A 12,425-nucleotide genomic window follows, 5' to 3' on the forward strand; every position below is an offset into this window, starting at 1 on the left:
AGGAGCTCTATCTTAGAGCTGTTTGGGAACTGTCTTCAAGACTAGAATCTGTATTGGCCAACAGAGAGTCAATTTGAATTTTAAATCCTGTTGTCTCACTCAGTGTTTCCAAACTAGCCTACCAGCAGAGTCACAACTCTTTTTTTTTTTTTCGTCTCTGCCACTTTAGAAGGGTAACTTAAAAAAAAAGAAAAAGAAAAAGAAAAGAAAGCAACTTCTCAGCTGCCTTGCTTTAAGGCAGAGATAATAGAAATTGGCCAGAGTTATTTACTTGACTGCTATTTATGGCAACTTGTTTGTGTATTTTTAAATCACATTTACAATGGGCTATTGTTCAGTTCTATACTGTAGAAACATATATGTTGCAAACCACTCCCAAGGAATCCTGGTGGCACAAGGATTTCTTTTCTTCTACCTAAAATTTTAAAAAGTAGTATACTGAAGGTAATGGACCATTTTAAGTTGCTTTTATTTGCTAGCCTTTTATAAAATGGGAAAGCTCTTAAATATTGCCTCCTTTTCTCTCCATTCCTTTGGCATTTTATCACCATGCGATAAGGAGGTTTGCAGAAATTAAAATTTGTAGTTCAAAAGAGATTCAGACTTCTGCTGCAGATATTAATCTGTCATTTCTTTCTGGGCCTGCTTTGAGGTTGTGTTTTTGCTTTCCTTGGCCCCTTCTGTGGACACCTAATGCCAAGCTTCACTTTCTCTTAGTGACCCTAGACGTAGCTCAGAAACCAGATTAGACGTAAGTATGGGGTACATTCTTGTGTTTGAATAATGATATTCACTTAACCTACTTATAAAAACTCTTAGGTACTTGATTAAGTGCATCCTGTGACCTGGCTCCTTCTCTTTTATTGTTATTTAGTGATAAAAATAAATCTCCTGCGGTAAGCAGTAGGAATCACTTCGAAATGCAAGAAAAGTCCTACGGGGGTTATTCATATGTTAATGAGTCCTTCCAAGGGAGAACTTGGTTAAACGTGCCATTTGTTGACATCATTGTTATGGGCAGAGTAAAGATGATTTCTTTAAGAGGTGGCTTTGCATATTCTCCCAGCGTTTTGTGGTCCGCGCGTGCACCTGCGGGAGGGGGAAGTTTACATAAGCGTCCTTGAGGATTTGCTCCTCAGCTGCTCGACTCACTAGGGCGAGGGGCAATGGAGCGGGTGGATGGAGGTAGGTGGTGGAGGCGCGAGGCTGGCTAAGTGGGTGGGTAGCTTTTCGAGAAATAACGTGCTAGCGGGACCTCGTGGAGACCTGGCAGGTCAGCAGTGACAGTTCCTGGAAAGAGGGCGGCGGCGAGATCAGATTGGGTAGGCGCCTCCTGCGGACTGGAGCGGGGAACCGAGCCGGGCTGGCATCGCGAGCCAGGCGGCCGGCCCCCTGCGCTCTGCCGAGGGTAGGACCGGCAGGAAGCGAAATGGTTACTTTTTTTTAAAGCGGGCTCTGGTTACTTTTGAAGATCGCTGGTCCCTGGCGGGCTCCCGGAGCAGAGTAGAGACGGATTTTTTTTTCCCCCTCTCTCTCTCTCCGCGGTGGACGATCCTGGGGAGACGCAGAGCTGGGGCGTGGGGGATGCGGTGGCCAGAAAGAGGAGACTCTAACAAGGGGAGCAGAGTCAGCGACGCCGGCGGGGACAGAGGGTCTCCCGGGAGCAGGAGCACCTTTTCCCAGACCTCCCCCCGCCCCGCAAGGTTGGATGGGGGCTGCAGGGGTGAGAATCGCCGCGTTGCGCCGAAAGTGGGCTCGACGAAGACTCGCCGGGAAAGAGTGCGTCACGGCGGGGCGGGGGCGGTAGCGACCCCCTAGCTCGCCGGGCGGGGCCCTCGCTGCGCCCAGACTGGGGGCGCGGCCAGCAGCAGTTTGATGGGGCCCAGCGCCCGCTGCTCCCGCCCCACCGTCGCCCCCCTGCTAGGGTCTCCTCCGGAAATGGGTGGGCGAGGGTGACCTGGAGGGCACCCAGCCCTGTTTTCCTTCGGGAGGTATCCCGCGCGGGGCGGCAGCTTCGGCTGGTCGCAGAGCGGGTGTGCAGCGAGTGCTCGCCGAGGTGCTCGGGGATCTGGGGGCTGAGGCGGGGGCCCCGAGGGGCTGCAGGCCGCGCTTGGCCCCGCAGCCCACGGCCGCAGGTGGGAGCCGCTTTCTGGGTCCCGGGGCTTGTCGGGCAGCGGGGACTGAACGCCTAGGGCTGCGGGGGGAGCGCTCATCGGTGCGCGTCCGTGCGCGCCCACGGGGAGGGGGCTTGTCGTCGGAAGTTGGGGTATAGACCTGGAGCCACTCGGTACCGCCGTCCAGCTGCGGGGCGAGTCTCTTTTTGGCGGTGACGTTACGCCGAGAGGCGGCGCTGAGGCTTTCTGGAGGTGGGTAAAAGGGGTTCGAAGGGGGACCGGGAGACTCTTCTCAGCGAGTCATGCTCCCAACCGCTGGGTCTTGAGCTCGCCCTCTGGGTGCAGGAGCCCAGGGAAACTGAGGGGACCGGGGGATGGGTGCGCCCCGCGGCCCGGGGCGCCCCCTGGCGGCTTGAGCCGGCATCGCCACGCGGAGAGTAGGGATTGCGGGGCGCCTGCTCCAAGGTGTCCCTTCGAGATACAGGCATGGGTCGACCCAGCGGATCGCCGAATTTTCCCAAAGAAGGGTGACATCCTTTCCCTCCGGGTCCCCTCCCGATCCCTTTTTCAAAAGCTCGGGTTTTCACATTAATCTATGTCAGTATAAACCAGGCTATGTGTGGAATTTGTTTTTACAACTCGAGTCTTGTGACTTCTCAAACACTTTCTTGAAGTGTTTTCTCTGGAAACTTGTTTCAAATGAGTGCTGTAAGTTTCACAAAGAGGAGTGTTGTTCAGGAGCCAACAGGTGACAGGGTGAAACCTGAGTCTGTGTGTACATTGGAGTCAAGTCTGGCTGCCGTTTCCTTGGGCCGCGGTTGAAAATAGAAATTCAGAAAATCAATAAGAGACTGACTGGAACACGATTTTGAGAAAAGACCTGCATCCCCCATTATGGAAAATAATGAGTTCATTGGAACAGTGCCTTGCGTGCTCCACCCCACACCACAGCATGCGTTTTGTATTTTGTCTTTATATATCGGTTTACAGCCAAATAACCTGACCCCCAAAAGCGTTGCTTTGGCAAAGGACTGCGCTTTGTCATCATGTTTCCTCCTTTTGTTAAGCAGTCTGTCTTACTGTCGTGGAATGTATTTGTGCATGAAATCAGAATGCTTGGCAGCCCTGCAGAGCCCACATTTCCTCTTGAAAAAATGGATCGCTTCTTGGCATTTGGACGGTACCTGACAGGCCATTCGGTTGTTGGAAAATGTACAAGCTGGATGGGGGTTTACCTGGAAAATACAGAAAATGCCAAAGGGCACGTGGCCTAATGCCATTAATTGCTGGTGTGAAGTAGTTTTAAGAAAGGATGTTTTGGAAGCAATATCTTCAGATACCATCATTATGTTTTTATTTCTTATATAAAGAAATCTCTTTTTATTAGTTATCTTTACAGTTCATTTCAGGATAAGTCAAACTGGATTATGCTCTGGTGGCAGCGACCTTTGTCTTCAGCAGACCATAGGCATTGACTACTCTTTGGGTGTGTGAAAACTTTAAAGAGAAAGCAAGTTAGTGTCTCTTTGCTATGAAATTTAAATCTTGATTGTAATCATTTTGCTAACCTATGGCTCTTATAGGTGACAGGGTTGTTTTGTTTTAATTTTGAGTTAAGAACATCATAAACCAGGAAATACTTATATCTGTAAGGGTTATATTTTGTGTATGGAGAAGAATGGAAGTGTTCCAGGTTTCTGTACCACCAAATTAGTCTGTAGTTAAATTTAATTCACCTGAGCATTTAGCCTACAAAAAATAGAGTAACTTGACTGGATACGTGTGATCTTCACCCTCTTGTTAACAAGCAGTTGAACAAAGAAGTTGTTACATAGTTTGTGGGCCACTGGATGGCACCTAGCAGCAGGGGACACCTAGGGAATGTTAGCCCTACTGACTTCACAAATCAGTATCTGTTCTGGCTTTGGGTGATCAAAGGGTTTCTAATTCCCCTGGGCATGTTCACACAAGAAGTACTTCTTAGGGATCTTACCATGCCAGGCTGGTTAGTCTTCACATAGGAACTAGAATAGGATTACATTGGGAAAAGCGTTAGTAATTAGGGGTATGACCTTAGACTTCATTTACAGTGGCAGCTATTGACAATTATTTTGTGTTCTCTTCATGTGATTTTGATTTAATTTGGTGACTTACTCCAAGAAAATGATAAATAACATAGGAACCGTACCAGAACTGATATATAGCTATCACCTCAATATGTATCTGATTGAAATGATTCTCCTCAACCCTTACTCTCTCTTACTTGCCTATGTACTCTTTCCACATTGGTACATAGTCTTTCAGACACCTAAGACACGGAACTACCTCTGATGCAGTTTCTCCCTTTCCTATAGGTTCCTTTTCCTTTCTCTCCCCAAGTCACCATGTTCAGGCTCTCTTGGTGATAATGAGCCAATAGGCCCCTCCGAGGTTCCCTTTTTCTTTCTGGACCATCACTATCCTATTAATTTTCCTTAAGACCTGGAGTGGCACCTTCCTACTCACAGGCCTTTTGTCCTCCCCCACTGCTTATAGGGTTAACTGCAAAGTCTTCCGCCTGATGCATACTACTTGAAAATGTTACTCACTGCTACCATTGCCATCTATTGTTGCTTGTTTGGAAGACTCTGTCTTCCAGCAAAACTGTCAATTCTTTCCTGCCTCTGCACATTCATATAATGTGCTGACTTATTAAGCTTTTCAGGGAAAAAGAGTCAATTATATATATAGTCGAGCCTTGACATAGACACATATGTCAAGGTCAATCAAAATAATAATCCTTAGCGATCCTGGATGCAGCACTCAGCTCATTAGAAAATAAATGGTCTTCAAATGACTAAAATAGCATAACAAAATAATAAGGCTGCTTTTTAATTCAAATAATACCTTCACATACTATATGTTATCTTCTTTAACCAGTGATAACTGTGCTTGTGGGAGGAATGCCTGAGCCCTTGTCCACAGCATAATTATTCTATATATTACCTGTAGACAAACGTTTTCAAAGAAAAGTTGCCTAATTTACAAAATATTGAAAACAACAAATTTAAAAAGATTTGGAGGCTGTTGGTTGTGGGCAAAGGCAAAAGGCTACTTATGAAGGGACTCAGGTAGCAAGAATCCAAACATCATGAGGGCAGGGAGAGAGAGAAAAAAACTATAAAAACCTGTCAACCGTCGTAAAGTAGTGGGCCATGCACTTCTGGACATCAGCTACGTTGTGAGGTGGCCCTGAACCTCCCATGAATCCTAGTTGAGGGACTAGGTTCTCAGGTCACACCCAGCTGGATGGCTGGATTAGAGCTCCTGTGTCTTGAATCCTGAAGCCAGTGTTCTTTCTACTGTTTATTTTTTGCTCAGAGTGAAAACAAATGATCAGCCAAAGGCTAAATCATATGTAATTTACACACATACCATCATTAAAGAAGACAAGAGAGTATATGATGGCATTTGAACATTCCCTTCAATGGACACTTTTTTTTAAGCTCTGGCTTTCACTGGAATAAATGTCAGTTTCCTTCTTTCCGATACATCCCAGAACCATTCAATAATAGTCTTTAAAGATAAGGATGAATGAGTGAATGGAGTGAGTGCATGAGAAACCCCTCATGACATCACTGTGTTAGATGAATGAAGCCATACTAATTTGGGTAACAAGTGCTCCCTCACAGCCAAGCATATACTGGGTGATTCCAACTGTTGCTATACCTAAGACAATTGGAAAGACCCTGCCTGCCCTGCAGACAGACCATTGTACGTGATGTGTGCATGCACACACATGTGTGCGCTTGCATGCTTGCGCATGCTCTGTGTGTACTGGTCTTAGGGATTTTATGTAGGGATTGGTCGGAAGCTGATCCAAGGGAGCTGGGAATGGTGGCCAATAGCTTGGCAATATTGTTTGCTCCACAGGAACCTAGAGCCCTCCCAAACTCCAAAAAAAAAGACAAAACTCCCATGTTCCCATGTCAACATTCAGTCTTTTTTATTAACATGTTCTCATTCCAGGTGTCGCTGGTCAGCTTCAAGGCAATCTACGTAGTCACAACGGAAGTAACTATGCCATTTGGTACACATCAATAGTAACTTTAATTCTTTATATTCATATCATTTTTTTTTCTTCTTTAAAACTCTTTCATACCCTTAGATGATGTTTGGAAAGAAAATAGTTGCCATTTTTAAAGAACCAGGCCCCGAGATATCTAGTGGCTTGTCAAAGGCACCAGATTCCATTCCCTGAGTATCACTCTATCCCTCGGGTCAGATGTGCGCTTGACAATTATGATGATGGAGATGTCACACATCTGAGAGCTGTTTGTCTCTGAGCCTTTTTAAATGGAAAGAAGTAGCTATTTAGCTGTTTTGGAGGAAGAAGGGAGAGAAAGGACAAAGGAGGGAAATGGAACTCTTCCACATTGTGTTGAGTGGCTGGCATGGGGGTTTTTCCCACAATAATCCTGTGTCTAAGAATAGGGTATCTCCTCTCTCTGTACCCGACCTCGGGCTTCGTTCTCCCCTCCCTGTGTCCATGCTCTGCTCTGCATCATTAATTTCTCTCCTTGACTCCTGTAGTTGGATTTTAGTCTTCTCTTCAAAACTGTATCTGCAAATACTATAATCTGCTCAAATTTAATTCAGTACTTGCTCTTTTTGTGCTGGACCTCAATGCCATTTTTGATGGTGGTGTTCATTCTTAAAGACGTTGCATCCTCTCACATTTCCTTAATGGCCAGACTCTGGAACATGAACAAACCCAACCCTGAAAACTTGGGCTTCTTTTTCCTGCCTTATAAGACTTATTTACATCCACAATTACAAAGAGATGGTGGAGAGGCGGGGCCCCTTCTGATTCATTTCCCTAACAGGGGCAGCTGTAGTACAGAACAGGTTAATTCTGTAACTGTCATTCACGTGTGATTTAAGTTCATTCAGCTTATCACAGCACTTCAAGACCAGCATAAGAGACCTGCTTCCCTGTAATCACAGAACTATTTTGAACTGTTTTGGTTTTTCATTCTATTTATTTCCAGCATCTAACGTGATGTAAACTGTTTTTTACATAAACATTTTCTAAACAGCTATGTTTAATTGAACTGTGGTTAGGTAAGAGAATGTAAAAAATGCCCACTCTCCAATGGTCACTACAAAAGTGTGCGTGTGTGTTCATGAGAAAGTGGAGGAGGAAGAGGATGATAAAGCAAATGGAGCATAATGTAAACAGTGGATGAGCCTGGGAAAAGGCTACGTAGGAGTTGCTTCCTCTTCTTGCAACTTTTCCAAAGTTTGAAATTACATTAAAATAAAAATTACTTACAAAAAAAGTACAAAACAAACAAAGGACAGGCCCATCTTAATGGTTCTCGGGAAAAAAAGAAAAAGAAAAAAACAACCTAGCTTGAAAAAATGTTTTGCCCTACATCATAACCCCATTTGTAATCCTGACTTGTGTCCCTCTTTCACGTGATTAACCTTAAGAGACAACACCTGGAAATGAAATTAATGGAATTTTTCTGTTAGATTTAATTTACCCATGGTTTCATGTTTGGCCCAAAAGGAGGTACTTTGGCAGACAAACACAGTCACGTTTCCGCGCTGTTCGAAAAGCCCTTCATCATGACCCAGAGCATAAGGACTGGCCAGGCTCCTCTTTTTCTTTTGTGCTGTCAAAGCAAATACTATTATAGGAATGTAAATGCCTACGTGAGGGATATTTGTAAGATCATATTTTTATTATTGTAACCTTTTGCAAGCGCAAGAACCATGCTCAGCAGTCCACTGCTTTCGAGTGATACCAGAGGAGATGGTGACATACTTAAGAATATGCTCTCTGGGTCTTCTGACAGGTACAAGTAATATCTTTAAAAGAAACAAAAGCAAGAATCCAAATTCAGGGTGGTTTTTTGTTTTGTTTTTTTTTTTGTAATCAGGTAAAGAAAAACAATAACTAGTAGTAATGCAGCATCTCTTACCACAACCTGGTAAGTGGGGGTCACACTATGTATAACTTGTATTTATTTTAATGTTTATTTTTTGGTCAGCTCTGAGAACTTTCTAATAAAAATAATGTTTTGTCATTTTATGTAATTATCGTCTGGTATACAGGAAAAAGAAAGAGAGGCTTTCTCTAACGAATAAACTCTGAAGCAACAACTCATTGAGGCCGTTGAGTTTTTATAATCCTTTTAACTGTCTGCTCCCTAAAGTGCCTTCTTTGCACTATGAGGAGCTTGTCCCATCCAGCTGTGTCCTTTTTCGTGACTAAGGTACAGTCACGTGTCTAGTTCACCAAGGAGAAGGGAATTGGCGCAATCAGCTTCCGCCTTCAGGAGGCAGTGTTGGGGTTGTGGGGGCTTTAAGGTCACAGGCCCAGTTCTAAGGGTGCTGCTTGTTACCTTACTGACCTTGGACAGTTGACGTGTGGCAAATCACTTTAAGGCTGTAGCCGCCTCTGGTAAACAAGATACACCTGATTGGGTTGCTTGATGTGATTAAATGCCGTCCCACTAACAGACCCAGAAGACTTGTGTTAGTTGTCAGAGTGCCAAAAAATGAAACTGAAAGCCATGCCTGTGAATAAAATGACTTTGTCACTCACGTTCCTTCCGTTGTTCTCTTCACACTGTTGAAGAATGACAGTCGTCAGTGTATGGAAAGACTGGAAGGAATGTGTAGGAGTTGGGAGGCTTGAGATGCGGCCAGCACATCTGGATGACTGGGAGGTGGGGGATTGTAGATTTAATGCTCAAGTTGATTTATCTTGATTAGGGTAGTAATTCACTGTACATTTTCCACAAAAGGCTAATCAAGGGATATGGCTCTAAAAGTAACTTAAGATGTTTGGCAGTCAGCACCTTTGTGCTACCTTGGAAATTCCATGGCTTGTCTTAATTTGTGGTGTTTTTTTCGTTTTATAAGATCATGACATTTAATTTTAAGGCTCTATTTAATATTTATGTGCTTTGTTAGAGTGTGCAGAGTAAGTACCTTAGTGTCTTCCTCCTCAGGAAGATTTGTCAAGGGACAGAGATGTGTCATGATTCAGGTTAAATTGCACTGAAGGCCCCCCTTCTGGTGGAGGATTTTGAATTATTAATTAAATCCTTAACCTCTCATTCTTTTGCTTTGACATACGGAAGCTGTTTGTTTGTTTGTTTTAAACAAACGGAAAGACTAAATCCAAGAAATTTTGTCATTAACACACTCTTTTTTTTATTAAGAGCAGCGTGCCTGTGTTTAGAAAGCCCTTCCTAAGTCAAGACATGAATGAGTTGCACCTGTGTGAAACGATGACTTGTTTAAAAGGCCATAACCTCCCAATGGTAGTGTAGGAAATGAGGTCATCTTTACTTTTTGTTTGGGGTGAATGAAAGTTAAATTTATTAGTTGGAATAATATCTACTGTGTGGTATTGCTTCTACTGCTAGTAAAGATCACAGCCATTGGATGCGTGGCCTCTGATTTGTGAACTGTTAGTACTTTAATTTTTTTATGCCCTTTGATTTATAAAAGAAAAACCGAAAGATTCAACAATGGTAGGTTTTAGTAGGTAAACTTTTCTAACGTTGTAAGTATTTAGAGTTGCTTTGAGATAGCCACTGAAAAATGAGAGACTCAGGCTGGAAGTGTTTAGGTTTTCCCTGCTTGTTTAAGCCAACAAGGGAATTTTATAAGGCAAAATGATTTTTGGAAGTTAGATGTGGCAGGTACGTAGTGTAACTAGATTTTGGCTTTAGTTGTGTGGCCTTGCGTAAGTCACTTGACCTTCCCAAGTTTTATTTTCTCTAAAATTAGGTCGGACTAATTATCTGTAATTTTCTTTCTTTTTCTAGCGGAGGGAAAGGGGCAAGTATTAAAGGCTTGATCTGATTCTGAAAGTCTTGTATCTTTGTTTCTTCTTAGGGCCTTGGGAGGAGGGATATTTTTAAAAATCAGGAGAATCTTAGAAAGAACGTAAATGGTGATGACAAAGTTCCTGGGTTGTAGGGCAGGGCCTGTTACCCTGACACCTTTCTAGCCCTTCACCTGGAGAGACATCCGTCAGACTTACTTTGCCCCATAGCAGATTGATAGCCGGCACACGTAGTAGGTACTGCAATACGTTTCCGTGAACACCTCCCAGTAATGCAATTCAGCGCTAACAGTCACCAAGCTGGGTTTTATTTTAAGCTCACACTTGGCTTCAATTACTTGTTGTTGAAGGAATTCGTCAATGAATATCTGACTGACTTCAGCTCATAGATAGTAAGGGCTTGCAGATTTGAGTGTTAAAGATTAATTGTGCTATTTCTACTCAGTGAATAAACTAAGTTTAGGGCCTGTCAAGACTTTATTAGGAACCTGAAACCTAAGCGGTTTAGCCCAGTGGGTCCGCTCTGCAGGGGAGCGGTGCCTTGGGGCGGGGGTGGGAGGGAATCCACGAGATGTGGGGAGCCAGGGCGGGGGGGGGGCGGCCTCTGGAGCCACTTTTCGTGGCACAAAGCGGGGCAAGGCAGGAGGAGGTTCAATCCCCAACACTTCTTCAGCCCATGGGACTTCACTGGGATTTCATTTGTAGGAAATTTAACTTGATGTGTCAGGCAAAGCAATTTCCTTGGACCTTTCCAAGGAATAATGGTGTAGAGGAGCACCTTTTGAAGGCAGCTGGAAGTACGCTAATTTTGGTGGTCTTTTCTGAAATGCTGAGCTGGTGAGGCAGCTATTTCTGAACTGTGGAGCCCTAGATGTTAAGTTTCAGTGGGCCTGGGGGTCGGGGGTGGTGAACCAGTCCATTAGGTCCCTTCTGAGGGCAGGGCATGTGTAAACAAGCATTCAATTCAGTAAAAGCTCTTGGGGGGTAAGAGCAGTGCCTTCAGGTCCTTAATTTGTCTTTTCTCCTGTTGTCCACAGCAGCCATTGTTTGATGTCCTGTGACTGAGAAAACCAACTTTTGAACTTTATTATGCCTTTGGAAATGGAGCCCAAAATGAGCAAGCTCACCTTCGGGTGCCAGAGGAGCTCCACGTCCGACGACGACTCTGGCTGTGCGTTGGAGGAGTACGCCTGGGTCCCGCCGGGGCTGAGACCAGAGCAGGTAGGAACCTGGCCATCCCGTGGTGTATTTTTCAATGAGGTTTAAGATTTTTAAAGAGTTTTTTAAAGTTTAGAGAATATCACAGCCACAGTGACATGCTGCCCTCCTCAGTCCTCACTCTTCTTTGGATAGTTTTACATTTTTGCTTTTTAAGGTCACACTTAGTTTGTCTATGAAAGCTTTCTATCCCTTTTGTACTCTTGGGTCCAGAAGCCTCTAAGGATGTTCTAAGGAATGAAATCCAGAGCATTGCCTATGCATCTGTTACGTGGATTTCTGATGAGTCCCATTTTAAAGGGCGATGAAAAATTTGACCTTTTTCAAAACTTCCCTAACAGCCAAAAGGTAATAAAAGAGGAAAGTTTCCATGCCAGCTCTCAGCAGTGCTTTTGCTTTGGAAGAGAGGAAACAGAGCTCTAAGAAACCGCAGAAGCGTCATTGCTTAGACATTTGACCTTTGATAACCTGGCACATAAAAGAATCTGTCACCATGCAGTGTGGATTGAAAAATTAAAATCGAAGGTCTAATTTTGTGCTTTGTATTTTTAAGGAAGATGAGAACATTCTATATGTCTATTTTTATTTTCCCAATAATGATGAACTTGTTAAAAATTGTAGGTGATAAATATTATTATAAGGGCCAAGGCATCATTTGAAATAAGAGGTGCCAACTGGGTGTGCAGTTGCTTGATTTATGGCTTGTTTCCTGTAACGGGAACACTTTTGAAAAAGGGGGCTCCTTATTCTTCCAGGGTCCAGCACAGCCCCGGGCACACAGGCCTCCAGTAAGCGTTTATAACTGTAAAAGTCTCTACAGCTGGTACAGGGTAGAGTGCTGGTGCACCAGTTAGGAGAGCAATATTTTGACACACTGCACATTAATAGAGAACCCTCCTAGCAGCTTAGGGTGGGAGGTTTGGAGAGGTACCAAGATACTGAAGCAGACTCCCAATTCCCCAACCTCCTGTCTTTTTTTCTTGAATCACTTTCATTCTTTCTCAGCACTGCAGTACTCAGTAAGGGATGCTCCTTGAAATACAACAGGGGGAAAAAAATTGAGTTCTCCTTTCAGAATGAACCAAGTATATAGCTCCATATGGCTCCCCTCCAGTTTCTTGGGGGAAATTGACTCCAGGTATTTAGAATGTAACAGCCATGGAAGCAAAGAAAAACTGATGCTTGGGGAGAACCTGATAAGAGAGAGTTTATCGAGTTTAACAAAACAGCTTTTGTCTTTGTAA

The 12,425-nt window shown here is 44.1% G+C and overlaps 1 protein-coding gene across 2 annotated transcripts in view; it reads left to right on the forward strand.

Moving 5' to 3' along the window:
* The window catches only part of PRICKLE1 (prickle planar cell polarity protein 1), a 100,486-nt gene that overhangs the window by 79,194 nt on the left and 8,867 nt on the right, over positions 1 to 12,425 (forward strand). Inside the window, exons 1-2 of one of the 2 annotated variants that reach the window (XM_054591216.1) lie at positions 1,666 to 1,703; positions 11,001 to 11,184. In XM_054591216.1, the coding sequence (XP_054447191.1) occupies positions 11,053 to 11,184 (132 nt within the window). In that variant the 5' untranslated portion in view covers positions 1,666 to 1,703; positions 11,001 to 11,052. Of the gene's footprint in view, positions 1 to 1,665; positions 1,704 to 11,000; positions 11,185 to 12,425 lie in introns of those variants that run through there. The other variant, XM_054591217.1, reaches the window with a different exon arrangement.

Source organism: Pteronotus mesoamericanus, unplaced genomic scaffold, assembly GCF_021234165.1.
Source record: "Pteronotus mesoamericanus isolate MK-2021 breed Mesoamerican mustached bat unplaced genomic scaffold, CSHL_Meso_final scaffold_21, whole genome shotgun sequence".
NCBI lineage: Eukaryota > Metazoa > Chordata > Mammalia > Chiroptera > Mormoopidae > Pteronotus > Pteronotus mesoamericanus.